General features: G+C 42.8%; 1 protein-coding gene across 3 annotated transcripts in view; it reads left to right on the forward strand.

The window, feature by feature from the left end:
• GARNL3 (GTPase activating Rap/RanGAP domain like 3) overlaps positions 1-27628 on the forward strand; it is a 372751-nt gene that overhangs the window by 265308 nt on the left and 79815 nt on the right. For all 3 annotated transcript variants that reach the window (XM_077479186.1, XM_077479187.1, XM_077479188.1), the window contains 3 exons: positions 11744-11818; positions 17737-17836; positions 23526-23644. In XM_077479186.1, the coding sequence (XP_077335312.1) occupies positions 11744-11818; positions 17737-17836; positions 23526-23644 (294 nt within the window). The remainder of the gene's footprint in view (positions 1-11743; positions 11819-17736; positions 17837-23525; positions 23645-27628) is intronic.

A 27628-nucleotide genomic window follows, 5' to 3' on the forward strand; every position in this document is an offset into this window, starting at 1 on the left:
AATAATTTATTGCACAGCTCCGGGGGTCTTCTTCCGTCTTGGGGGGGTCTTCTCGCCGGACTCCTCCGCTATCTTCTGCTAGCTCTTTTACTAGCGGAGGAGCCCGGCTTTCTTCTTCGTCGCCACCCGGGGGTCTTCTTTCAACTTCAGGAGTCTTGTCCCCCTCTTCGGTTCTTCTTGCCAGGCATCCGCTTTCTTCCTATAGCTCTTTTACTAGCGGTGGCCCGGTCTTCTGTCGCCACTGCCTCTTCTTCCGACTTCGGGGGTCTTGTCTCCCTCTTCGGTTTTTCTTGCCGGGCCTCCACTCCTTCTTCCAGCTCTTTTACTAGCGGTGGCCCGGTCTTCTGTCGTCGTCTTCTCTTCTCTTCTTCTCTGATTCTTCTTCCTTGAGATGTTGACTCGACGCGGTCTCTGGCCATAATAACAGGGACACGTTGTGTGGCGACTTATATAGGGACAATGGGCAGGGTCACCGTGTGATGTCCCCGCCCCTTATGATGTCACAGTCCCAGCATCCTCTGGACATTTGGTCCGCAGCACTCTTTGACAGTGAACAGACCACACAGTATTGGCCGAGTTGTTCAATCAACTGAAACAGACCCACACAAGTGGCTTGTTTTACAAACCAGGCATTATTCTGCAGTGCAATACCATTCATCAGGATGAGACGGGACCCCTTCCTCTGCAGTTTGTTGGTTGCTAGTAGTAGCTACACCTTTATTATAGGGGCAATCACTGAATCCTCTCTCGGTGTCTCTGTACAGATAAAGTGGTGTTCTGCCCACCCCTGCAAAAATTAAAAGCCAGCAGCTATACATACTGCAGCTGCTGGCTTTTAATAATAGGACACTTGCCTGTCCTGGAATCCAGCGATGTCGGTCCGCAGCTGTTGTTTCCATCAGCTGTCAGGTGCATGCCACTGCCGTTGCGGTTAAGGGAACCCGGCAATGTAGCCTTACGGCTTTACGCCAGCAACCTTCCTGCGAATGAGTGAGGCCCCGCTCCTCTCTCCTACTGGCGCGGCGGCAGGGGGAGCCAAGTGGTGACGTCAGGGGCTGCGGCCCAGACTCCCAGAAGTGGGAACAGCATACCTGTCTGGTATCCTCCCCCCCCCCCCCCCACGAAAGGTGCCAAATGTGGCACCGGAGGGGGGGGGGAGACAAATCAGCCGAAGTTTCACTTTTGGGTGGAACTCCGCTTTAAACTTGAGGCCCACTATTAGGTTTTAGTAGAGTCAGGGATCTCTATTTCCTCAGCTTCTTCTTCTGCATCTTCGGTTCTTGGATGGGACATCATTCCGCTTTGCACCCTAGCAGTTTAACAGCTCTAACTGTGTAAAGTTCGGGCAGTTTCTTTGGAAAAGGCAAAACTTGATAGTCCCAAGATAGGAATGATGATCTTGCACAACTTTGCTGCCTCTGAGACAGTGTTTGCCTTCTCCAAGAGGGGCACCCCATTTTTGCCTCCCAGAGGAGTATTCCTATCTGCGCTTCAACACTGTCTGGAGCTGAACCATCCTCTCTGTCCGTTTTTGCACCTCCCAATGTGCGAACTGTTTGCAGGCAGTTCTGTCGATTTCCCACCTATGATTGCAAATGGTGCACTAGAGCCTGCAGAGCTTTGCTCCTGAAATGCTATAGCCACTTCTAACAGTTCATGGAACCTTAAATTGAGGTTGCTTCTTTTTCTTTTTAGGGTTTTTTCGACCTTGTCGGATCAGAATCCATACATAGAATGTTCCTTCAGCCACCTGTAAATGTCATCCCAGAGCGGCCATCTCACTCAGCTTTACAGCGTAACTGTCTTGCAGTTCCACTAGTGTAGAATATCTTTCCACTCTTTGCTTTCTGCCAAATACGTGGGCCCTAAAGTCCCCCTAAATGTTATCACTTGGTAATACACTACTTCTAAGGCCTCATGGACACTGCTGCTGGTAAACAGATGTTCAAGGGCAGTTGGCTGCTTTTTTCAGCTGCCCCAGAACTCCTCCAATGTTATCTTATGTGTACATGTACACAGGTTTGTTTAATGTCGTTTTTAGGCAGTTGCGTTTATAGGCTTTTCTTCGAAGGCAAATTATGAAAAAACTGTAATTGCTTGCTATGCTTCATAGACCATTTATATACCCCTAATGAGCATAATCCAATCCAATACACTGCTAGCATTGCTGTTAGCCAAAGTATAATTGGAATTTTACCTATATGTTGTTAGATTTCAACCAGATGACCCCACCATTGAGCTTCATCCCTGATTTGATCAAACATAGTTGCATGAAATTTAGGGTTAGGGGTTAGGGTTAGTGTTTCCTATTAGGGTTAGGGGGTTATGGTTTTCCCCTTGAACAAGTTTAGGGTTATGGTAGGTGTTATGGTTTCCGTTTTCTGGTTAGAGTTTCCCATTAGGGTTAAGGGGTTATGGTTAGGGGTTTTCCCCTTGAAGAACAAGTTTAGGGTTATGGTAAGTGTTAGGCCGCGTACACACGCGCGGACTGTTCGCCCAACTTTGTCCGCTGGACAGTGTTTCAGCGGACAGTCCGCTCGTGTGTGGGCTTCAGCGGACAGTTTCAGCGGACAGTCTGACGAACAAAGTTTTTCGGAATTCCCGTTAGACAGTCCGCTGAAACTTGGTTTCAGCGGACAGTCCACTCGTGTGTAGGCTTGTTCGCCGTACTAAGTTGCGCGCATGCTCAGAAAGGATTTCCACGGCGAAGGTTGCATTGCAGTGTATAGGACGTCGTTTTTCTAGTCCCGTCGTACGTGCCGTTCACGTCATCGCGCAAGGTTTCAGCGGACTGTTCGTTCGTCGTGGGTGGTCAAGTCCGTTCATGCTAATTTTGAACGGACTGTTTGACAAACTGTTTGACGAACCTAGTTGGGCGAACAGTCCGCGCGTGTGTACCCGGCCTTATGGTTTCCCGGTAGGGTTAGGGTTTCCCATTAGGGTTAGGGGGTTATGGTTAGGATTTTCCCCTTGAAGAACAAGTTAGGGTTTCTGGTTAGGTTTAATTAAAAATATTTTAAAAATTGCAATTAAAATTTGAATAAAAAAGACAAAATTAATTAATTAAAAAAATGAAATTACACATACAACTTTTAAAAAAGATTAAACAAAAAATTCTAATAATAAATTGCAATTTAAAAATTAAATATATTTTAAAAATTGCAACTAAATTTTGCATAAAAAAAGACAAAATAAATAAAATGAAATTACAGATACAGCTTATAATAAAAAAACAAACAAAAAATATACTAATCAATTGCAATTTAAAAATTCACTATATTATAAAAAAAATTGCAAATAAATTTTTCATAAAAAAAGACAAAATAAATAAAAAAAATTAAATTACATACACAGCTTATAAAAAAAATAAACAAAAAAAAATATTAATCAATTGCAATTTAAAAGGGAAATACATTTAAAAAATTTGCATTTTTTCCTCACATATGCTCATGCTATGCTCCCATAGTAAAAGCAGAGAAATTGAGGTAGATAAAAGTACACTGCTGCGCTCTCAGCTGTTGCTATTCACTCTGGTCTCACAGAATTGCTGAAATTGTTAAATAATACTGTTTTTTGGGCTTTGGGAGGGTCCTATGATGTTATCTTAAATAAACGCTCCTAGACGCAAAAAACAAACCATGCAAACGCGGCAAAACGGGTGTTTTTAAACGCCGGTTTTAAGCTGTCAAAAAATTTGTTCAGAGGAGGCTGCCTCAGCATCCTGTATACATTAAGCCTAAGCAGTTACTACCTTGTCAAGGCAACCCTGGTCTTTTTCAGGGAAGAGATTTTTTTCATCCCCCTCTAGGTGTTAAATTCCAGCTGCTAGCTGTGTGGGTGGGATCCTATATGATTAGATCAGGCCCACCATCTCCTGACCTGGCCCCTGGTGTACATGGAGAATTCTTGCTGCAGGAATCCTGCCAGAAATAGAGGTCATTATTGCAGAGGTGATAGTTGCCTGCTTCCCTCTGGAATAGTCTGGCACCGCTGTCTGTCATGACTGATCCTGTTAATAAACAACACGTTTAACAAAATAGATATACTATAATAGATATATAGATCTAGAATGATCAGACAAGGAGTACTTCTAACTTGTGGTTACACCAATCCCTGAGAAGAAAATGCTACCCCCTGAAAATTGATTACTCTACTCCAGCCTTTCTCAACCTTTTCAACACAGAGAAACCCTTGAAATAGTTCTCCGGTCTCAGGGAACCCCTGCTAAAAATTAGAAATCTAAACCTCGTGATACAATAGTGTGATGGTCAGTGGGAAGAATGGTCCTTACACTTGTGGTCATTGGTAAGAATTATCTCCTTACAGATAGTTAAAAAGATCAATGGTGTTAATGGGAACTTATGAGAGGCAGAAATTGCCCAATGCAGAAGGCAACCTCTCGAGGAACTCTATGGTCCCACGGAACCCTGGTTGAGAATCACTGCTCTAGTACCAATCAGGAGAGGGCTTACCACACTAGCTGGGTCTTTTGGAGAAAGCACATGCTGTTAGGCTCTGCTTGGTTCTGACAGTGGATGTTCTCTCACTTGGCTTTAGATCACTTGCCCAGCTACCTATGCCTCCATCAGGTATGGCTTCTGTGAGCTCTTGAGGGAGGAAAGATGAGAAATCTATCATTCCTGGGCATGTCCAGGAACCCCGGGAGATGTGGGAAATAGAGTTAAAAGGGCCTGTGCCTGCATCTGAGCTTAGAGTAGATGGGCGTTCTGCTATACATATAAGACCACGAGTATGGTGCCTCCAGTGCTGCATTATTGTTAGATTTTTTTGTTTCTTTTTTATGTGATTTCATTGGAGAAGAGAGGGATGGAGGCTGAAGGAAGGAATAGTGGTCATTGTTCAACTGTATGCAGTGTGGCATGAATGTCCCCTTTTTACTAACAAATTTTCAGACTCGAAGTTCACAGACAGAGCAAATATACACTCCCATGTAGATAATGCCATGGTGGCAACTAAGGCCAACACCCAGTGCTGCCAAGTCATAGGACTAACCATCAGAGCATTCCGTTGTCCTATGTACATGTTGATTTGGTAATAAGTGAGTACTGTTTACAAGTAATGTACCTACTGTAGCATTTACATTATGTATAGGTCATATGGTTGCAGGTATATACAGTACATATAGGATCTTTGGATTTGGTGTAGGTATACTCTTTTGATATGACGATCATTATTGTTACCTCTATATGAAATAGAGGCATTTTACACAACATATATAGGTGGAATAGGATACAAATATACTAGCTGTTATGTACAATGTGAATGTAGAATGTGTGGCTTGATATAACTGCACTCCGTTGGTTTGGAATTGGTTGGCGTTGCTGTGACAGAGACCAGATGCAGCAGATTCTATTATGAAGTTTTCTGTGTTCCGGAAGGTTCAGGGTGGGGGTGCAATAATAATCCAGCTGACATTATGTTCTATTAGCGTAATTACCCTGATTAAAGACAATTTAATTTTCCCTCCATCCTGGATGAATTTTCGAAGGAAAAATATTTATTTCATGAGGCTTACCAGGCATGTTAGTGGCTTATTATAAAATAATTGTTTTACTGGTGTAATTTTGTTCTGTGTGTCCTCCTCAGCTTGAAATACTGCAGTAGCCATTTTACATTGCTTGTGGATTCAAAATGGCACCTGAAAATTACAACTGTAAATTAACAAACATTATTGCTGTCTCCACTTCCCACCTTCCCTATTTATGAATTCAGCGATATTAATTCTTAGGCTCTTTTTTTTTTTATGACACATGCTAAGATTTATTCATGGAGTGTGAGGGAGGTTTCTGTTATCTCAGAACATTATGGGTAAAAGGTTTCTCATATTGGTGTTACCTTCACCATTATGTACAACAATGCCAGACACATCTACTGGAAGGGATTCCTTTTGAATATCATGAAATTGGGGGATAATCATGTCATGTGTAATCCCACCCCACCTAGCACCATATGCAGATGGCAAGCCCTCAATGTGGAAGCTTTTTGGCGTATGGCATCTCTTGTTTGAATCATAAATATGTTTGGTGTCATACTTTAACTTCCCATTTTAGTGGCCTATGGGATAGTATTAGGGGCAGAGATGGATTAGAATGATTTTCTGCCATTTTAAAGCCTACCTGAAGTCTGACAACTGTCATTTGTAATGTGCTGTATTCAAGCTTCTATATTTGAAGCATAGGAGGTCAGGCAGTTAACAACCAGCAGCTTCAGACTTGAAGTGATCTCCATAATACAAGTTACAAGAACAAGGTGGAACTAAGCTGTTAAGGCCTGATGATACACTGGCCTTGGGATTGGTACATTGGCCTTGGGATTGGTACAATTGGCCTTGGGATTGGTACATTGGCCTTGGGATCCGTACATTGGCCTTGAGTTCAAAGATGCAGTTAGCACCTTCCTGTAAATAAAGCCTTATTTTAAAAAAAAACGTATTTAGTTTTTAAAAAAGATCCTATTTACGTAACTAGCTAATTAGTACTAAATCAATTTTCACTGTTTATGGACCCATGTGATAGGCTTCCACATAGAATTTTAAATGTTGTGGTTGCACCCTCTGAAAATGTAGGGTTTTGACTTCTTTATTTTTTAACAATTTATAATATTCATGTGACATACCTTTTTTTTATATATATACCTATATATAAATTAAACTTTTTTATATATATTCTTTTTTGTGTGTACATTTTATATATGATAATTCGGTCCCTACTCATCTGCCACCTCGACTACTGCAACTCCCTCCTCATTGGCTTACCTCTACATAGGCTTATAAAAGGGGGGGATCTGAGCTAGCTGCATACCCCGTTATCAAATTGGAAGGTCAGGTAAATTCCCCGTGTTTTTTTTAGCAGCAATGAGAAACAAAATATGTAAAAATTCCCTGATTTTATAATCCAAAACACAAGTTAAACATCATTGGGTGCAAAATATGTTTAAAATAAGAGCTCTGGTATACAAAGTGCAGAAATGTTTCAGGTAGAGGAAGGTCCATACATAATTTACAATTCCTTTTATAAAGTGATTATACTATATTCAAATAGATTTCCATAACATTTAATTCATATGACCATATGATATACACAATACGCCAATGCATTTCAACCTTGGAAAAAATTATTGCGGACTTCTTCAGTTTTTTTTCACATTTCTGCAAGTATATCGAAAAGGACAAATTTTAACATTTCATTATATTGATTTATATGAGTTGCTTTCCCTTTAAGACAACCTGTAATATTTACCCTTTCCACTAACAGGTCTTTTCCGCTCAAACCAGAAACTTTCCTTAAAAGCAAAAAACTTTTTCCTGCAGATCTTTCCCAGGGCTCACCACAGACACCCCATTAGAGAAGGGGGATGAAATAACCCGTCCCCTGGATCCACGGACTTGCAAGAGGTGACAGTATAGTAGGCCCCCCCTCACACACGGTAGAGGGGACACCTTTAGTGGGAAAGCGGCGGCACCTACAAATTATAATTAGGAAGCTATTAATTTATTTAAAATTATTGTATATGCATTACATACTAGGATTAGGGAGAGGGCAGACTTGAAAAATTCTTTGAATATGTACATATCCATATGGGTGTTTGTATCATTTTTTATTTACTATTTTTTATTTTAAATTTGGTTTATGTCTAACTTTATTTTATAATTAAAGATGATGTGTATATATAATCCATTTATTTATGTATACTTAAATAGAAATAAAAATAAAATTATATATCAAATTATTATTGGGGTTAAAAAGACCCTTTCTTTTCAAAATTGTGATTGGTGGTATTGGTAATACGATTACGTGTGTTGATAGCAGTATGTATGTTAAACATATGCTGTGTGATAAATCAGGTGGTGTGATCTGAGTGGTGACTAATGAATGTGTGGTGAAGATAATAAATACTCAAATTAATTGAATAAATGTGCAAATAAGAAATATATAATAATTTACCTGACCTCTACATAAGCTCCCCCCCCCCCTTCAGTCCATCATGAATGCTTACTGATGGATTCATCCACCTTACCAACCGGTTAGTGTATGCTACACCTCTCTGCCAATCCCTCCCCTGGCTTTTGCTCACTCAACAAATTGAATTCAAAATACTAACAACAATGTACAAAGCTATCCACAACTTGGCCCCCAGCTACATTACTAACCTAGTCTCAAAATACCATAAATTGTTCTCTTCGTTCCTCCCAAGACTTTTTGCTCTCTAGATCCTTGGTCACCTCCTCCCATGCCTCCAGGACTTCTTCTCTCGAGCCTCTCCCATCCTTTGGAGTGCCCTACTCCAGTCTGTCTATCTCCTACTCTGTCAACTTTTAGGCAATCCCTGAAAACCCTTCTTTTCAGAGAAGTCTATCCTGCCCCTACTTAAAGGAAGTAAACTCTCCCACTCTGATGCTTCTTTTCATTTAGTCCATTAATAAGTAATTATGACTATAGCCATTGTAATCCAGCCCAAATCGCATATTACTTACTGTTTTTAAAGAAACTTTAAAAAACTTGTTTCCAGGGGTTAGGCAGCACCATCTTAAGTAATTGTTTTTTGAGTCCACAGTGGAGTGTATTTCCGCCCTTACATTGAGCACTTCCTGTACTGTTAACCAAGCCTCCTTCTCAATCCAGTGTTTCTATGTTAACCCTGCTTCCCTGTTCATAGCTGACTTGTTTTATTTCATAGTATTTACTTGTGCTGATTACCTAGTGCTTGCCTGTATGAGTCCTATCAGCTTCAGCTGATAAGACTGCAGTACTGCTGTCCCATTCCATGGTTTACACTGTATGTGATGTCACATGGTCACATGGTGTGTTGAAGGAAGCTCTGAGTGATTAGCAGCCTCCTGGGAGTTCAGTGTTGTGTTGTAGGAAAACCTGATAACAGATAGATAAGACATAGAGAGTGTGCCGTAAATCAGGGGAGATCTGGGCATGCTCAGTGACATCATTCTAAAGAACAACAAGGATTACAACAATACTAAGCAAGTAAGGAGATATCTACAAGCAGCGTTGTTCATTGGGGTTTTTTTATGCTGATTTACATGGGACAAAGTTGTAGGGGAGGGTTTACAACCACTTTAACAAGTGTACTTTTATTTTCTCCATCAGCTCACCCCCCACAGTTATTACCTTCTGTATCACTTGATCCTCCCTCTGAGAATGTAAGCTCTAATGCAGCTTTTCTCAACCTTTTCAACACAGAGGAACCCTTGAAATAGTTCTTTGGTCTCGGAGGAACCCCTGCTAAAAATTAGAAATCTACAACTCATTATATATTAGTGTGATGGTCAGTGGGAAGAATGGTCCTTACATTTGTGGTCATTGGGAAGAATTGCCTCCTTATAGATGGCTAAAAAGATCAATGGTGTGAGTGGGAACTTATCTGAGAGGCATAAATGGCCCAATGCTGAAGGAACCCCTAGCAACCTCTGGAGGAACCCTGGTTGAGAATCACTGTTCTAATAAACAGGACTCTCTGATTCCCCCTGTTTTGAATTGTATTGTAACTGTACTGTCTACCCTCATGTTGTAAAGCGCTGCACAAACTACGGTATTGGTGCTAGATAAATCAGGTATAATATATGATGAGAATTGGCAGTAATCCTGTAGCCTGGTGCTAGAGGTCAAGCCTATCACTATGTGATATATGGTCCTCGCAATTATTCTGTTTTTGCTCCATTTGTACCTGGTCCTTATTATTACCATCTGTGGTCATTTTTATGTCAGGTTCCGACTGATGAATGTATATCACATAAGATATTCCAATTCACAATGAGAATTCACATTGTACATGGAATATTTATCTTATTCACCTCTTCATCCACCCCACCCAATAAAAGACCAACCTCTGGTTAATTACTAAATTACAGCCGTTTTCTGTACCTGACTCCCATGCATTATTTGGTTTGTTCTGCTGGCTATATTTGATATAATAACTATTATTTTCTATCTCCAATATTCATCTGCGATCTAGTCTGGGGAATATAGTGAAGATAATAGGGATGCTGCTGTTTTTTTTAATGCCACAGATGCTGTTCTCTTAAGCGTAATGATGTGCCTTCTCTGGAATTTGCTGTCATTTAGCCCTTTTAAAAAAAAAACTCATAAGTGTTTTGACATTCTATTAATAAGACAATAAGTAATTATCCTAGCGTGCTGGTGTTGCCTTCACTGTACCATGACACTAATTGGACACAGAGGTAATGTGACCGGCGTGAAATTCTCCCCTTGTAAAATCTCGCCACATCTGTGCAAAAGCAGAAAACTAACATGGAAGGTTTGTGATGACTGTTGAAAAGGAAAAACACAGCCAATCAGGCATTTTGTGGTTGCTGGCTCTGCTGGGACGCCGATTTGTTGTTGCTGTCTAAAGAAGGGACATCTAAATCTAATGGTGCGCTCTGTACTGCTTCCTATTATTTTTTTGGATGTCTTGTTGGACACTGTTTGACCTTCTCTACCCTAGTTGATCACCATTAACCCATGCCTGGGTTAGCTGCACCCTGAGCGCATCCAGGTTTGCTTATTGTTTATCGTTTTGGTCCAGTGTATCAAAATTTGACGTCCCCGTTCTATATATACATCCACTTCAGCAATTTATATTGTTTTGGGACAAGTTGCTACCTTCTCTACCCCCTGCAGTCACATATGGTGGTTTGTCAGGTTGGATTGCTTTCTACCCCCATTCATCTCGTACTGAGGACCGAGTCAGGGCTTATTACCTCGTCTTCCCTTTGGTCAAGTTGGGATTCCCCTGAAGAAGCCATTTCAATGGCGAAACATGTTGGGATACTCTTGACCACTGAGCAATTATAAGGTCGCTACCATCATCGACCAACTTGACTCATTAGACATGTATTTTAACCCAATGATCCTCGTATATCTGTCTATGTATTTTGATTTATCTCTTTATTGTATTAATTTAAAAAAAAAAAAAATTTTAATTTGTACTTCATATATTTTGTCTTTTTAAAATCAATTTGTTTCTGTTTGATTGATTGGCACCGCAATAATCTCCATTTTCCTCAGTTGCTCTACAAAACTAGACATTTTGTGATGTTCTGCAACCTGCACTGGGAAAATAAATTTCAGAACATGATTGGTTGCATCTGTTACCCCAATTTAAAGGGGTTGTTTTTTATTTTCTAAATAGGTTCCTTTAAGCTAGTGAATTGTTGGTTCACTTACCTTTACCTTCGATTTCCCTTCTAAATTTTTTTTTCCTTTGACTGAATTTCTCACTTCCTGTTTCTCCTCGGTAAACTTCACACCATCATCTGAGCGGTGTTTAGTCAGCCAGAACAGCTTACTGAGGAGGAACAGGAAGTGAGAAATTTAGACAAAGAAAACAAAGAAAAAAAAAACATTTAGAAGGGAAATCGAAGGAAAAGGTAAGTGAACCAACAATACACTAGCTTAAAGGAACCTATTTGGAAAATAAAAAAATGAACCTTTACAACCCCTTTAAGCCTCTTCTTATGTGTGTTGGGGGTGGAATGTACAGACTAAGGACGCTATTTACCATGTATCGCCAGATGTGTATGATTCTCCCGTCTGGCGTTATATGGCCTCAATCAAAAACACTATACGTGCCATGCAAACAGCCACTGCTGTACGTTATACTACTGTCTATATGCAGAATATTTCAACTTGCTGTTTGTCATAACAACTGCTGTTCTTGTCATTCCCCTTTAATTGACTTTCTTACTTGACTTTGATGTTCCTGTCAGCTGATCTCCAGTGATGCGGATGGAGCCATCCAGAGAGCGGGGCGATTCCGGGTGGAGAACGGATCATCAGACGAGGTAAAGAGACAAGGAACAGCATTCTGTTTCTTTCATTTTATATCTGCAATTAGGTTGATAGAGCGCTCTCCGGGGTGTACGGTAAGTGGCCTATTATTTGTATTTCCTGTTCAGTGATGGCTTTCTGCAGTCATGACAACTACAGATGGGTTTTAGAAATCAAGTACACTATATTACCAAAAGTATTGCTACACCTGCCTACACACACATGAACTTTAATAGCATCCCAGTCTTAGTCCGTAGGGTTCAATATTGCGTTGGCCCACCCTTTGCAGCTACAACAGCTTCAACTCTTCGGGAAAGGCCGTCCACAAGGTTTAGGAGCGTATCTATGGGAATGTTTGACCATTCTTCCAGAAGTGCATTTGTGAGGTCACACACTGATGTGGACAAGAAGGCCTGGCTCACAGTCTCTGCTGTAATTTATCCTAAAGGTCTTCTATAAGGTTGAGGTGCAGGCCGATCAAGTTCCCCGACCCCAGACTCGCTTATCCATGGCTTTATGGACCTTGCTTAGTGCACTGGTGCGCAGTCATGTTGGAACAGGAAGGCGCCATCCCCAAATTGTTCCCACAAAGTTGGGAACATGAAATTGTCCAAAATGTCTTGGTATGCTGATGCCTTAAAAGTTCCCTTCACTGGAACTAAGGGGCCAAGCCCAACCCCTGAAAAAAAAAAAAAAACTCACACCATAATCCCCCCTACACCAAATGATTTGGACCAGTCCACAAAGCAAGGTCCATAAAGACATGGATAAGCAAGTTTGGGGTGGAGGAACTTGACTGGCCTGCACAGAGTCATGACCTCAACCCAATAGAACACCTTTGAAATGAATTAGAGCGGAGACTGTGAGCCAGGCCTTCTCGTCACTACAGTGCCTGACCTCACAAATGCGCTTCTGGAAGAATGGTCAAACATTCCCATAGATACACTCCAAAACCTTGTGGACGGCCTTCCCAGAAAAGTTGAAGCTGTTATAGCTGCAAAGGGTGGGCCGACTTAATATTGAAACCCACGGACTAAAACTGGGATGCCATGAAAGTTCATGTGTGTGTAAAGCAGGGCTCGACAAACCCCGGGCGCCAGGTCGCATGTGCGACTAGAATTAGCGACCTGGGGTGGCATAGCTGGGGTATCTCCGTGCGACACCATCCCCCCACCCCTCCTTCGGCACACGATCGCTTTGGGCCACGCCGGTAATTGAGGCCGCGGCTTTGCGGCCTTCTGCAGACCTATGGTTCCTTCTTGAATATGGCGCCCTCTCGTGGTGGCCGTTGGTATGACAAGACAACCACCTATGCTAATGGAGCTTCCCCTGCCTGTTTTCCTTCCCATCTCCTTCCCTTTACTTGGAACCCCCAAACATTATATATATTTTTTATTCTAACACTCTAGAGAATAAAATGGCAGCCATTACAATACTTTCTGTTACACCGTATTTGCACAGCGGTCTTATAAGTGCACTTTTTTGGGGAAAAAAATACTTTTTTTAATAAAAAAATAAGACAACAGTAAAGTTAGCCCAATTTTTTATTTTTTTTTATATTGTGAAAGATAATGTCACGCTGAGTAAATTGATACGCAACATGTCACGCTGCAAAAATGCATCCGCTTGTGGAATTGCCAACAAATTTTTACCCTTTAAAATCTCCATAGGCGACGTTTAAAAAAAATTCTACCGGTTGCATGTTTTGAGTTACGGGGCGCGTTTAAAATAATTTATTTTTTTCTTATTTATTTTAACTTTTTTTTTTTTTTTTTTCTCTGTTCTTTAAAAAAAAAAAAAAAAGTGTCACTTTTATTTCTATTACAATGTAATAATCCCTTGTAATATAAAAAAAAGCATGACAGGTCCTCTTAAATATGAGATCTGGGGTCAAAAAGACCTCCGATCTCATAGTTAAACTAAAATGCATTATAAAAAAAAATGGCATTTGAAAAGAATAAAAATAAAATGTCCCTTTTTAAGAGCTATGGAGACGGGCCATCTTCCCCTCACTGGTCTCCATGTCAGGCCAGGGACAGGTCCGGATCGCCTCCACTGTTACTGATGGCCACGGTAAGCGGTGAAGAGCACCGGAGTGTGGCGGGAGGGGGGGGGGGGGGTTGGGCGTTTTGTCGGTCGTTAAAAAAAAAAAAAAAACCTGGCTCCAAATTTTTTTAGCTGGCTCCGAGATTCCAAGCTAATTTGTCAAGCCCTGGTGTAAAGGCAGGCGTCCCAATACTTTCAGCAATATAGTGTATGTGTTCACGATGGTGAATAATCTGATATTTAACAAGGTGTCAGATCTGTGTTGCTGAATTTTATGTTTTTGTGTTTCCTGGTCTCTGGCATGTAAGGCCCAAGGAAATGTACACAGAACACAGGTTTAAAGCACAACGGTTTGGTGTGAATGGGCACTATAAAGCAAAACTAAAGTCCTAGATTTAAAGACTACAAACAGGCAGGCCCTTTATTGCAGAAGAGACGTGCAATATCTCTTCTACAATAAAATAAACCTACCTACATGCTCACATTGTCCTTTGGAATGTACACTGAGCTGCACAAGCACAGCTCGGTATACATTTTGGCACAGTGCCTTTGTGCCGGAGTGACCGAAACTCCTGAGCATGTACAGGAGCAATGTCACCCTGTGCCAGCCAATGAAGATGGCCACAGCACCAGGAAAGTCCTGGGTAAGAGATGCCAGCACTGGCAAGGGACGTTGTACCATTAAAGGAGAAGTAAGTATCAGCTCCTTTAAGCAGCATAGCTAGGTCACCCCCTCTGTTCCCAGCCTTGTGTTGGACAATGAAGGAGCAGCAAAAGACACATGATATCATCTCTACACTCACTTCCTGTGTAAATATTACTTGTCAGCACACATGTGCATACAGACCACCTGAATGGCCTCAAATGTTGACCTTCTCCTAGGCTATGTGCTACGGTACATGGGGTTATAAAGAGCTTTATTCAGGTATTTACGCTAGTTATGTTTTAAATACATTTAGGGCTGTTTCACACCATAAAAACACCCTCCAGAGCCATTCTGGATGCATTTCTGCATGAGCAGTTTTAACGTGTTCTTGACATGTTCCGATGCATCTTTGATGCTTTCCCGGATGCATTCCAGGTGCTTTTTTTTTTTCTTCTTTTTTACGGTTTTCTTTTTTTACTGTACTGGAGTCTGGTGCGTTTTTGATGCAATCCAGTGCATTTTTCTGCATGAGCGTTAATGTGTTATTGACGCGTTCTGATACATCTTTTATGAGTTTCCGGATGCATTCCAGGTGCTTTTTTTCTTCCCTTTTTCTGTTTTCTTTTTTTCCTGTCCTAGGGTTCGGTGCATTTTTAATGCAGTCCCGTGCGTTTGTTTTATGCATTTTACCGCGTTCCAGTATGGTCCAGTGCAGGAAAAAATGCAGCATGTTCTACTTTTTTTTTTTTCTGAAACTGACCGCACTGGTGTGAACTATGCCATTGGAAACCATATAACCTACTTTCAATGAGTTTTTGATGCAGAAAAAAAGCACTGGACTGCATGTGGTGCCCCTTAGAGGTCTATTTATAAAATATTTCTTGCAAATGTCAGAAGCATTTGTGCAGACTGAACCAAATGTCACTGTAATATTTGAAAGAGATTAATGCCTGTATCAGTAGCTCTATTTAGTGGGCAAAGTGTGGTATAGTTTTCTGAAATACCTCAATTAGAAATCTATATGCCACTATATGAAGCTGATAATACAGGAATTCATTTCTTACAAGAATGGCGGCGAATTTTCATGCAGCTTGCACGAATGTTTCTAACATTCGTGCAATGAATGTTTTATAAATAGACTCCCTGATATTTTTAATATATATCATTATGGCACTGAAGAGTATTTTATATTTGGATTTTATTTTTATTTTTGAAGTTGAAGAATACCATATAATTTAGTGAGATCATTTTATGCCAGTAAAGAGAGGGCTATAGATGGCGCCCCTTTCTGTAATCTCACTGATGTGAGTGCTGATCTCCGTGCTCTTTGCACTGAGAAGAACTATGTCAGGGAGATAAAACAGACAATACATTTTCTTGTTTGCCCCGTTTCATCTTCCTCTTTGATATCCTAGAATTGTATTGTTTGTGATGTAAATCCATTAGGGCAGTGAAATTGGTGAAGAGACGTTTTTATGTTTGTAAGAGTGGATTAGAGGAAAGCAGATGTGCTGCCGTACACCGGGGGGCGCTCTTCCTTCTGTAGAATTCTTTTCCTTCCAAAGTCACCTAGTTCCTGAAACGTCACAGAAACCTACCAGGCCCAAAGCACTTGTATTTATTTATGTAATATATCTTTTTAATATTTACTCCTTGAAAGCTGCTTAGTCTTTGTTAATTCTAGTACCATATATAATCTATATTGCTGTTTATAGTCCCCGTCACTTGTATTGTTCTGTTCAGAGTCTCGATCATTGTTCATATTGCTCTGTTATTAATCTATATACAATAATTATGTACATTGCTTCTGTTACAGAGAGAGGTGTATCGCTAAGGGCTGAACTACAGTGCCATGTGAAATTATTCGGCCCCCTTGCGTTAATACTTTGTAGAGTCACAGCTGGAGCTCAGTGAGGTTGGATGGAGAGCGTTTGTGAACTGCAGTTTTCAGCTCTTTCCACAGATTCTCAATTGGATTCAGGTCTGGACTTTGACTTGGCCATTCTAACACCTGGATACGTTTATTTGTGAACCATTCCTTTGTAGATTTTGCTGTATGTTTGGAATCATTGTCTTGTTGGAAGATAAATCTCCGTCCCAGTTTCAGGTCTTTTGCAGACTCCAACAGGTTTTCATCCAGAATGGTCCTGTATTTGGCTGCATCCATCTTCCCCTCAATTTTAACCATCTTCCCTGTCCCTGCTGAAGAAAAGCAGGCCCAAACCATGATGCTGCCACCACAATGTTTGACAGTGGGGATGGTGTGTTGAGGGTGATGAGCTGTGTTGCTTTTACGCCAAACATATCGTTTTGCATTGTGGGCAAAAAGTTTGATTTTGGTTTCATCTGACCAGAGCACCTTCTTCCACATGTTTGGTGTGTCTCCCAGGTGGTTTGTGGCAAACTTTAGACAAGACTTTTTATGGATATCTTTGAGAAATGGCTTTCTTCTTGCCACTCTTCCATAAAGGGCAGATTTGTGCAGTGTACGACCGATTGTTGTCCTATGGACAGACTCTCCCACCTCAGCTGTAGTTCTCTGCAGTTCATCCAGAGTGATCACGGGCCTCTTGGCTGCATCTCTGATCAGTCTTCTCCTTGTCTGAGCTGAAAGTTTAGAGGGTGGCCAGGTCTTGGTAGATTTGCAGTGATCTGATACTCCTTCCATTTCAAAATGATCGCTTGCACAGTGCTCCTTGGGATGTTTAAAGCTTGGGAATTCTTTTTGTATCCAAATCCGGCTTTAAACTTCTCCACAACAGTATTACGGACCTGCCTGGTGTGTTCCTTGGTCTTCATGATGCTCTCTGCGCTTTCAACAGAACCCTGAGACTATCACAGAGCTGGTGCATTTATACAGAGACTTGATTACACACAGGTGGATTGTATTTATCACCATCAGTCATTTAGGACAACATTGGATCATTCAGAGATCCTCGCTGAACTTCTGGAGTGAGTTTGCTGCACTGAAAGTAAAGGGGCCGAATAATTTTGCACGCACCACTTTTCAGTTTTTTATTTGCTAAAAAAGTTTAAATTATCCAATAGATTTCGTTCCACTTCACAATTGTGTCCCACTTGTTGGCAATTCTTCACAAAAAATTTAAATTTTATATCTTTATGTTTGAAGCCTGAAATGTGGCAAAAGGTTGAAAAGTTCAAGGGGGCCGAATACTTTCGCAAGGCACTGTATGCTTCATGAGATCTCTGGCTTTGACCCATGTCTTTTGTGTGTTACAGAATACAGAATACACGCCGGGTACATGGAGGAGAACAGATGTACATCTGGAAAATCCAGAGTATCACACACGATGGTACTTCAAATATTTCCTCGGGAAAGGTGTGTCTCTTCCAGCCACATTTTCACTTTTCTGCACTCTGTCCCTCTTACAGACAGAACACACACACACACACACACATATATATATATACACACACACAGCCCTCAAAGTTTGCACTCACATTTGGCAAGTAAACAAATGAGGGGGGCAAGTAATGACAGGGCTGTGCTGTCCCAGGAATGTATAGCCAGTGGCCCCCTCGCCGCACACAGGCTCGCAGCGCAGCAGTTTCAATATATACACAGTCAGCCGCCTACGACCGCCCCTCTCCACCTCCTGCCACACATCCCCGCCCAGGCTTGCAGAGCATGCTGTTCAATAGGCATGAAAGAGCCGCCTGGGACCGCCCCTCTCCACCTCCTTTCTGCTGCACATCCCCACCCAGGCACACAGACCATGCACTTCAATATACATTCAAGAGCCACCTTGGACCGCCCCTCTCCGCCTCCCTCCTGCACATCAACGCCCAGGCACACAGACCGTGCTGTTCTATAGGCTTTAAAGAGCTGCCTGGGACTGCCCCTCTCTGCCTTCCTAATCCATCTTATCTATGCCTCCAATCCCACTCCCCCCCTTCCCAATCCATCATATGTATGCCTACAATTCCACCCCCCCCCCACAATCTATCATACGGTATGATAGATTGGGGGGGGGGGGAGTGGTGGTGGAATTGGAGGCACAGGTATGATGGGTTGGCATCGGGGGGGTGGAATTGGAGGCATAGGTATGATGGATTGAGGGGGATTGGAGGCATAAGGATGATGGATTAGGGAGAATATTGAAAGCATTGATGTGCTGGATTGGGGGGGATTAGAGACATAGGTGTTCTGGAGAGGGGAGGTCAGAAGACGAGGTGTGCTGGGGGGTCGTTAAAAGCACACATTGGAGGCAGAGATATGCTGAGAAGAGGTGTTAGCGGTAGAGGTGTACTGGGGGAGGTGCTGGAGGTAGAGGCGTACTGGGGAGGTGCTGGAGGTAGAGGCGTACTGGGGAGGTGCTGGAGGTAGAGGCGTACTGGGGAGGTGCTGGAGGTAGAGGCGTACTGGGGAGGTGCTGGAGGTAGAGGCGTCCTGGCTGAGGCATTAGAGGTGCATTGGAGGTAGAGGCATACTGGGGGAGGCGAAACGAAACCTAATACTGAATAAAGTATTATTCATGAGATAATTTACGAGTGCGTGTTTAGGGGCGGGGCAGGGTAGGGTTTGGGTGGGGTAACTGGTGGCGAGTAACTCTCTCAAGGCCTGACTAGTAGCTCAGGACTTGAAATTTTGAGCCCTGTGTATGTGTGTGTGTGTGTGTAATAAATATATATACTCACCGGCACTTTATTAGGTACACCTGTTCAATTGCTTGGTAACACAAATTGCTAATAAGCCAATCACATGGCAGCAACTCAATGCATTTAGGCATCTAGAAATTGTGAAGACGACTTGCTGAAGTTCCAACTGAGCAACAGAATAGGGAAGAAATGGGATTTAAGTGACCTTGAATGTGGCGTGGTTGTTGGTGCCGGACTGGTGAGTATCTCAAAACTTTGGCCGTGGCCAAAATAGTAATTTTCACAGAGTCTGCTGCCTAAGTTTTTATGTTGGAAATTCTCATATACAGAATGTTATGAAGAGTGATCAGATGCATTGCAATTCATTTCCAAAGTCCCGCTTTGCCATGAAAATGAATTTAATCCCATAAAAAACATTTTGCACTGCATTTGTGAAGAAGGCTTCAGGGCACCCAAGAAAGTCCAGCAAGCACAAGGACCATCTCCTACAGTTGATTCATCTGCAGGATTGGGGCACCACCAGTGCTGAGCTTGCTCAGGAATGGCAGCAGGCAGGTGTGAGTGCATCTGAATGCACAGTGAGGTGAAGACTTTTGGAGGATGTGTCAAGAAGGGCAACAAAGAAGCTACTTCTCTCCAGGAAAAACATCATGGGCAGACTAATATTCTGCAAAAAGTATAGGGATTGGACTGCTGAGGACTGGGGTAAAGTAATTTTCTCTAAAAAATCCCCTTTCCGATTGTTTGGGGAATCCGGAAAAAACCTTGTCCAGAGAAGAAAAGGTGAGCGCTACCATCAGTCCTGTGTCAAGCCAACAGTAAAGCCTCCTGAGACCATTCATATGTGTGGGGTTGCTTCTCAGCCAAGGGAGTGGGCTCACTCACTTTTGCCTAAGAACACAGCCATGAATAAAGAATCAAAGAAAATTTGTGGAAAAGCGCTTATGGTCAAAAATTCCAGGAAATATATTATTTTAGCAGCTACTATAATAAAATTAACAATCAGAACAAATATGCTGAATAAAATCCAACATTAGCAGTGCTCAAATTCAAATTGTTATATAGTCCATGAATTTGGTCCATCCATATGATCACATAATTTAGTTACATAAAAACCACAAATAAAATTTCATCCATATGTGTCCCATGTGGTACATATCCTTATTGTTTGACCGTCACCACACCTCGTGCGTTATCACCCCTATGGTAGTAAACTCATCGGATAAATACAATCATCCGTTCATGGAGCAGCAAAGCCGGTCTTTCCATCTACATGTCACTCATGACAAAGAGATGAATATACATAGCGTCATTTCGTAAGGTAAAAATTTAATAATTCAATCCCTGTCCCCCCCTACAAATTGCACTTACAAGCAAAATGAATTATAAAAGCGTTTGAACATAAACAGTATGAATATATGTATTTTTGTTTTTTTGACTGGCTGCCACTCCTGTCAGGTAAGAACAGGAAACTGAGGCTACAATTTACACAATGAAAAAATAATGTTGCCTGGCCTGATAATTCTAAATTTCAGCAGCGACATTTAGATGGTAGGATCAGAATTTGGCATAAACAACATGAAATCATGGATCCATCCTGCCTTGCATCAACGGTTTAGGCTGGTGGTGTAATGGTGCGGGGGATATTTTCTTGGCACGCTTTGGTACCAGTAGAGCATCATTTAAAGTGGTTGTAAACCCTTACAAACCACTTTGACCTACAGGTAAGCCTAGATTAAGGCTTACCTGTAGGTCCAAGAAATATCTCCTAAACCTACATGGTTTAGGAGATATTTGCCAAAAGACAGGCACCGCATGCGCCGTAGACAGCGGCGCGCAGGCGCACTGAGCGTGCCGCTGTTAACGGCGATATGCCACGAGTGGCAGCTCCCGTGCGCATGCGCGGGAGTGACGTCATTGCGGCTCCGTCGAATGACAGCGCCGGAGCAGCGAGACCCACCAAGAAGATGGACGCTCCGTACTCAAGGGGACAGCGGTGACTTCGCTGGCTCCTGTGTCAGGTAAGTGACACATAATGGGCTACTATACGATGCATAGTAGCCCATTATGCTTTACCTTTGCAGGGAATCAAAGAGGAAGTAAACCCATTAGGGTTTACTTCCTCTTTAAACATTACGGCCTACATGAGTATTGTTGCTGATCGTGTCCATCCCTTTATGACTACGGTGTACCCATCTTCTGATGACTACTTCCAGCAGGATAATACACCATGTTACAAAGCTCAAATCACCTCAAACTGGTTTCTTGAAAATGACAATGAGTTCACTGTTCACCAATGGCCTCCACAGTCACCAGATCTCCATCCAATAGAGCGCCTTTGGGATGCGGTGAGGTGGAAGATTCGCATCATGGCCGTGCAGCCGACAAATCTGCAGCAACTGCATGATGCCATCATGTCAATATGGACCAAATCTCAGAATTTTTTTCCAACACCTTGTTGAATCTATGCCACGAACAATTATGCCAGTTCTGAAGGCAAAAGGGGGTCCAACCCAGGACTAGCAAGCTGTACCTTATAAAGTGGCCTGTAAGAGTGTGTGTGTGTGTGTGTGTGTGTGTGTGTGTGTGTGTGTGTGTGTGTGTGTGTGTGTGTGTATATATATATATATATATATATATATATATATATATATAATATCTCACAATATGTACACAAAAAACAGATAGGGCCATCTATGTAATGAATTATGGTTGCAAATTATAGTATACTGTCCTTGTAAATCTGACAGGATAAGTGGAAAATGAAAATAAGTGGAGAGGAGAGGAAAGGGAAAAAAGGTAAAGATGCACTAAATCTTAGCCTTTGTACACACGGTCGGACATTCTGCCAACCAAATCCGTTGGATTTTGTCCAACGGATTTTGTCCAATGGATTGTGTCCGAAACTGTTGCATACACACGGTCGGACCAAGTTGTCGGAAAATCCGATCGTTCAGAACGTGATGACGTTATTTTGTTACAACGGGACTACGTTCAGGCTAGTAGCCAATAGCTTTGGTGTAGGAATTTGATCTGAGCATGCGTGGCACTTTGTCCGATCGGAATTCTCTACACATGATCGGAGTATGTCCGATCGGATCAGTTTGTCGGAAAATATTTCCAACAAGTTGGAAAATTGGGTCCGACGGATATTCCGATGGAAACAGTCCGATGCAGACCACACACAGTCGGATTATCCGACAAAACGGTCGGATAGGACACATTCTGTCGGAATCTCTGACCGTGTGTACAACGGCTTAGAGGGGGAAAAAACGTCTCCATAAGCAAGACAATAACAAGAACATAGGCAAAAATATAGTGTGTAAGAAAATATTGAAAGTATTAAGAAGATAGGAAAATGCACATCAGACACTAGTTGCACAAAGGTGGGAAGAGGGGGAGGGCTTTCTTGTCCCTGCCCCCCTCTTTACCCCCCCTTTTTTTTTCACATTAAGGATTTACTTAGTAACTGGGGGCACAGATGGAGGTGAATTAGGTGAGAGAAGGGAGAAAAAAAGAAGAGGGGAAAAAGTATAAGTAGGAAAGGAAGAAGCACACGCTGAAATTATCAATGGGTAAAACGATGATACACAATGGACACAAATCTGAATATGGGATTGAACACACGTAGAGAATAGTTAGCAAGAGGGATAGAGAAACACAAATGAGAAAAAGGGTAATTTTTAGCAAAACCGAGCCCAAGAAGTAGAATCCCCCCCCCCAAGCCTCAATCTTAAAGCGGGAGTCCGCCGGGACTCCTTTTTTTTTTTTTTTTTAAAGCCAGCAGCTACAAATACTGCAGCTGCTGACTTTTAAAATAATGACACTTACCTGTCCAGCGCGCCCGCAATGTCGGCACCCGAAGCCGATCTCTAGATCGTCACTCGGATGCTGCCGCCGCCATCTTGGGTATGGGAATCAGGAAATGGAGCCTTTCGGCTTCATTTCCCGGTTCTCTACTGCGCATGCGTGAGTCGCGCTGCACAATAAGGACGGTCCCCGCTGCCTCTGGGATCTGTGTGTTTCCCAGCAGGCAGCGGGGCACTTGCGGAAGGGGGCGGGCACTTGCGGAAAGGGGCGTAATCTACGCCCCTTTCCGCAGAGAGCTATCCCGGAAGTGGGTGCAGATACCTGGATTATCCAGGTAACTGCACCCCCCTCCCCCCTGAAAGGTGCCAATTGTGGCGCCGGAGGGGGGGAGGATTCCGATGAGCGGAAGGTCCATTTTAGGGTGGACCTCCGCTTTAAAGAGAATATGGAAAGAAAGTATTGGAATTGAAAATGTGATGGTACATGGATAGAAAAAATATGTTTAATAAAACTTTGATTTATAAAAATAAAAATAAAAAAAGTGGAAAATGCTGTGATGTTATGTTAGTGAATTGTGTCATGTGTTTGTCATTGAACAGTTCACCAGAACTACATAGGAACCGATGCGGAACGGAACCCATTTTTCCTATCTGTGGTCCTCTCTGACCAAAATAACCAGCGCATACCACAGTACCGTGCAATCTTATGGCGGAAAACAGTAAGTGGCACAACGGTGGGATATATTATTATATATTATTACGGATTCTGAACACACAGGACAGACTGTCGGCTTCTTCTTTCCATTGATGACGGAATGTAATAATATTTACTGGCAGAGTTAGAAGTCCTCTGACATTTTGCCGCCGATGCCAGCCAGCGGTAAGATGTTTACCCAGACTGATTCTTATCACTGTATGTGTTTGGCTCTGTACCGCCTTCTGTCTTTCTCCGCAGACAGATGGTGCAGCTGAAGAGTTGACAGACCTCTGTTTTTGTGTCAGCAGGTGAATGCCGTGTGTATTCCTGCTGTTCATATGATAAGGAACTTTAGTGTGCAGCTGGTAGAGGCACTCGGGGATATTTAGGGTGCGGCAAGGGAATGAAGTAGACGGCCTTTGCACCAGTGCAGTTTAAAGCTCCTTGATAATCCATCAAATTTCAACTATCACCTGGGAAAGCTGACATAAGTATGTTGGAAAGTCTGCTGCATAATGGGAAGCCATTGCTGCTTCTATATACCCCTCCCCTTTATTTTTTTCGTGATAACGACACTTTTATTTTCCTAAATCACCTATTTTCTTTTACCCTCATTCATGCAGCTACATCACCGGGTTTAGAAGCCGTCACCCGACAAGACAATTCAGCCTCTGACACATCATAACAGCAGTGCTACAAATCGATCATAACAGTCTGACTAATGCCGCGTACACACGAGCGGACTGTATGGCGTACTTAGTTCGTCATACAATCCGACAGACAGTCCGTCGTACTTTCCACTGAACGGACTTGACCACACACGGATGCACAAACAGTCCGTCGAAAGCTTGCGCGATGACGTGTACAGCACGTACGGGGGGACTAGAAATAGGAAGTCCAATACACAGCAAAGCACCCTTCCGCCGTGTAAATCCTTTCTGGGCATGCGCCATTCTTAGTCCGTCGAACTAGCATAGTGACGAGCGGATTGTCCGCTGAAACCAAAGTACGACGGACAGAATTTCGAAAAATCCGAAATTCTTAGTACGCCGGACTGCACGCTGAAAAAGTCCGCTGAAGCCCACACACGAGCGGACTGTCCGCTGAAATGTGTTTAGACGGACTAAGTACGCCATACAGTCCTCCCGTGTGTACGCGGCATAAGATGGCCACATACTTACAATCAGATTGTATAATCTCCTTTAGACCCCTTTCACACCACACCGCCAATAGCGTGGGCGGTAAAACGCCGCTATTTTTAGCGGCGTTTTACCGCCGGATTTGCGGCGCATTTTGAGCGCTAGCGGGGCGCTTTTACCCCCCGCTAGCGGCCGAGAAAGGGTTGAAACTGCCGGCAATATGCCGTAATAGCGGCGTTTTGCCGGCGGTATTACAGCGCTGCCCCATTGATTTCAATGGGGAGCAGCGGTGGAGGAGCGGTAAACACACCGCTCCAAAGAAGCTGCTGGCAGGACTTTTCCCTCCCGTCCTGCCAGCGCACCGCTGTAGTGTGAAAGCCCTCGGGCTTTCACACTACATACAATGGTGCAGCTTTTTTAGGGCGGATTGCAGGAGCTATTTCTAACGCTATAGCGCCTGCAAAACGCCCTGGTGTGAAAGGGGTCTTAGATCTAACAATGGTTATGTAAAATGTGCCTACTTGATTAGATACAAATTAAATGGATTGTTTAGGTATACCCTCACTCTGCATTTGGGCTTGTTCACACTAGTGATAACCATCTGAACAGTGATCCGCAATGGATCACTTTTCAGAGAGCATTTGACAGATACTAAAGAGGCATTATGTTGCATGCTCACCACCTGATTTAAAGTGATTGTAAAGTTTATTTATATTTTAAATAACAAACATTTTCTACTTACCTGCTCTGTGCAATAGATTTGCACAGAGCGGCCTGATCCTCCTCTGCAGGCGTCCCCCACCAGAGTTCTTTGCTCCTCCTCTTTTTGGAGTACCACAATAGGAATCCACTTCCTACTGTGGAACACATGCAGGCTTGATCCCGAGCCATGCTGCCCGCATACAGAGATAGAGACAGCGCAGCTTGGCCCTGCCCCTGCCCCTGCTCCCTCTCCACTGGATTTGACTGACAACAGCGAGAGCCAATGGCTCCTGCTGCCTCAGCAAAGCCTGTGAAAGTGGAGACAGCCGCTACAGATGAGCACAACACTGGATCAGTGAGGGCTCTGGTAAGTATAAGTGTGGTTGAGGGAGCTTACTGCTATCTAAACATTTTTTTTACCTTAATGCAGAGAATGCATAAAGGTAGGAAATGTTTAGGCTTTAGAACCACTTTAAGCCCTAAAAGTCAACCAAACGTGTCAGGGGGGATAATGTTTGCCGCACGTGCATGTGTATTTTTTGTCTAATGTGTACTTTTTGCCACATGGGCAAAGTATTGCAGCCCCAGCATGTGTCTACTCCATACAGCTGCCTTTAAAGCCTCAACTGCCTGTTTTTACTGAACAAACCCCCCCCCCACCACCACCACCACCACAATTGTAAACTATGCTCTAATGTTGAAATATGTAGGAAATATTGTACATATACAGTGTCTTCTCGTTCTGCACAATATGTAAATGGGAATTTGCGTGTAACTGCGTGCACGAGGCATAAATTACTGACCAAAAAAGCAGTTTTTTCAAATTTTTTTTTTACTGATGAATGTACAGCGCTTGTTTACGCTCCTGTGTGCATAGGCACATTACAATGAATGGGCTGTATTTTAGCTCAGTATAAAAAAAAAAACTGTACTGAGCTTTTTCTAGCTGCAGTGTGCAAAAGGCCTTAACCTGGAGGGTGAATAAGCCCAGTGAAGTGACAGATGAGCAAATTTACAGACATTGGAGGAAAACTAGACACACTTTGCAAAGCCAGAAATAAGAATTTTCTTTACCGTACATCATGGGACACAGAGCTTTAAGTAATTACTTAATGGGTTACGGGCCACCTTCAGGTGTTGACACTGGTATAACCAATGCAGGAAGTTGACTCCCCTATATAACCCCTCCTCCTTCCGGGAGTACCTCAGTTTTTTCGCCAGTGTCTAAGGTGTTGGTCACGAGTGAAGATGTGCTCTGAGTTACCTGGAAAGTCTGGGTTGCATTCTCAACCTAGAGAAGTGTTCCTTAAAACCGCTAAGAAAGCTGGAGTATTTGGGCCTGATCATAGACACAGCCCAAAAAGGGGTGTTCTCACCTCTGGTAAAGATCAGCTCCATACTAGAGCTGGTGCGCATGGTCAGGTCAAAAAGAGATCCCGCTATTTGCCTTTGGAAAGATGGTTGTTAGGAAAGATGGTAGTTTCATTTGAAACAGTTTCCTATGCACAGTTCCATTCAAGACTGTTGCAAAACTGTATCCTGTCTGCTTGTAACAAAACAACCCAAGCTTTGGACTTGCCAATGCGGCTGCCCCCAAGTATGTCCCAAAGCCTCAATTGGTGGTTACTAACCCAGAATCTGCTGAAAGGAAAATCCTTCAGACCAGTTATCTGGAAATTAGTAATGACAGACCCTCTCTGGCTGGGGAGCAGTACTAGAGAAAACAACTGTCCAGGGACAGTGGTCGAGATCCGAAAGAACCCTGCCCATCAACATCCTAGAGATTTGGGCAGCGTGTCTGGCCTTGAAAACCTGGACCTCCAGCCAGGTTAAAGAATTTTCCTGCCATAATCCAATCAGACAATGCCATGGCTGTGGCCTATATCAATCACCAAGGGGACACTAAGAGTCTCTCAGCTCAGAGAGAGGTGAACCATATTCTAATTTGTTTAGAAAGGAATGTCCCATGCCTATCGGCAGTTTTCACCCCGGGTGTAGATAATTGGCAGGCGGACTGCTTAAATCGCCAGAAGATATTCCCTGGGGAATGGTCTCTTCACCCCAACGTCTTTTAGGCTGTTTGCCAAAGATAGGGGACCATATTCTAATTTGGGCAGAAAGGAATGTCCCATGCCTATCAGCAGTTTTCATCCCGGGAGTAGAGA

This window comes from Lithobates pipiens, unplaced genomic scaffold (genome assembly GCF_037356315.1).
Source record: "Lithobates pipiens isolate NorthernLeopardFrog02 unplaced genomic scaffold, aLitPip1_a1.2 Scaffold_14, whole genome shotgun sequence".
Lineage (NCBI taxonomy): Eukaryota > Metazoa > Chordata > Amphibia > Anura > Ranidae > Lithobates > Lithobates pipiens.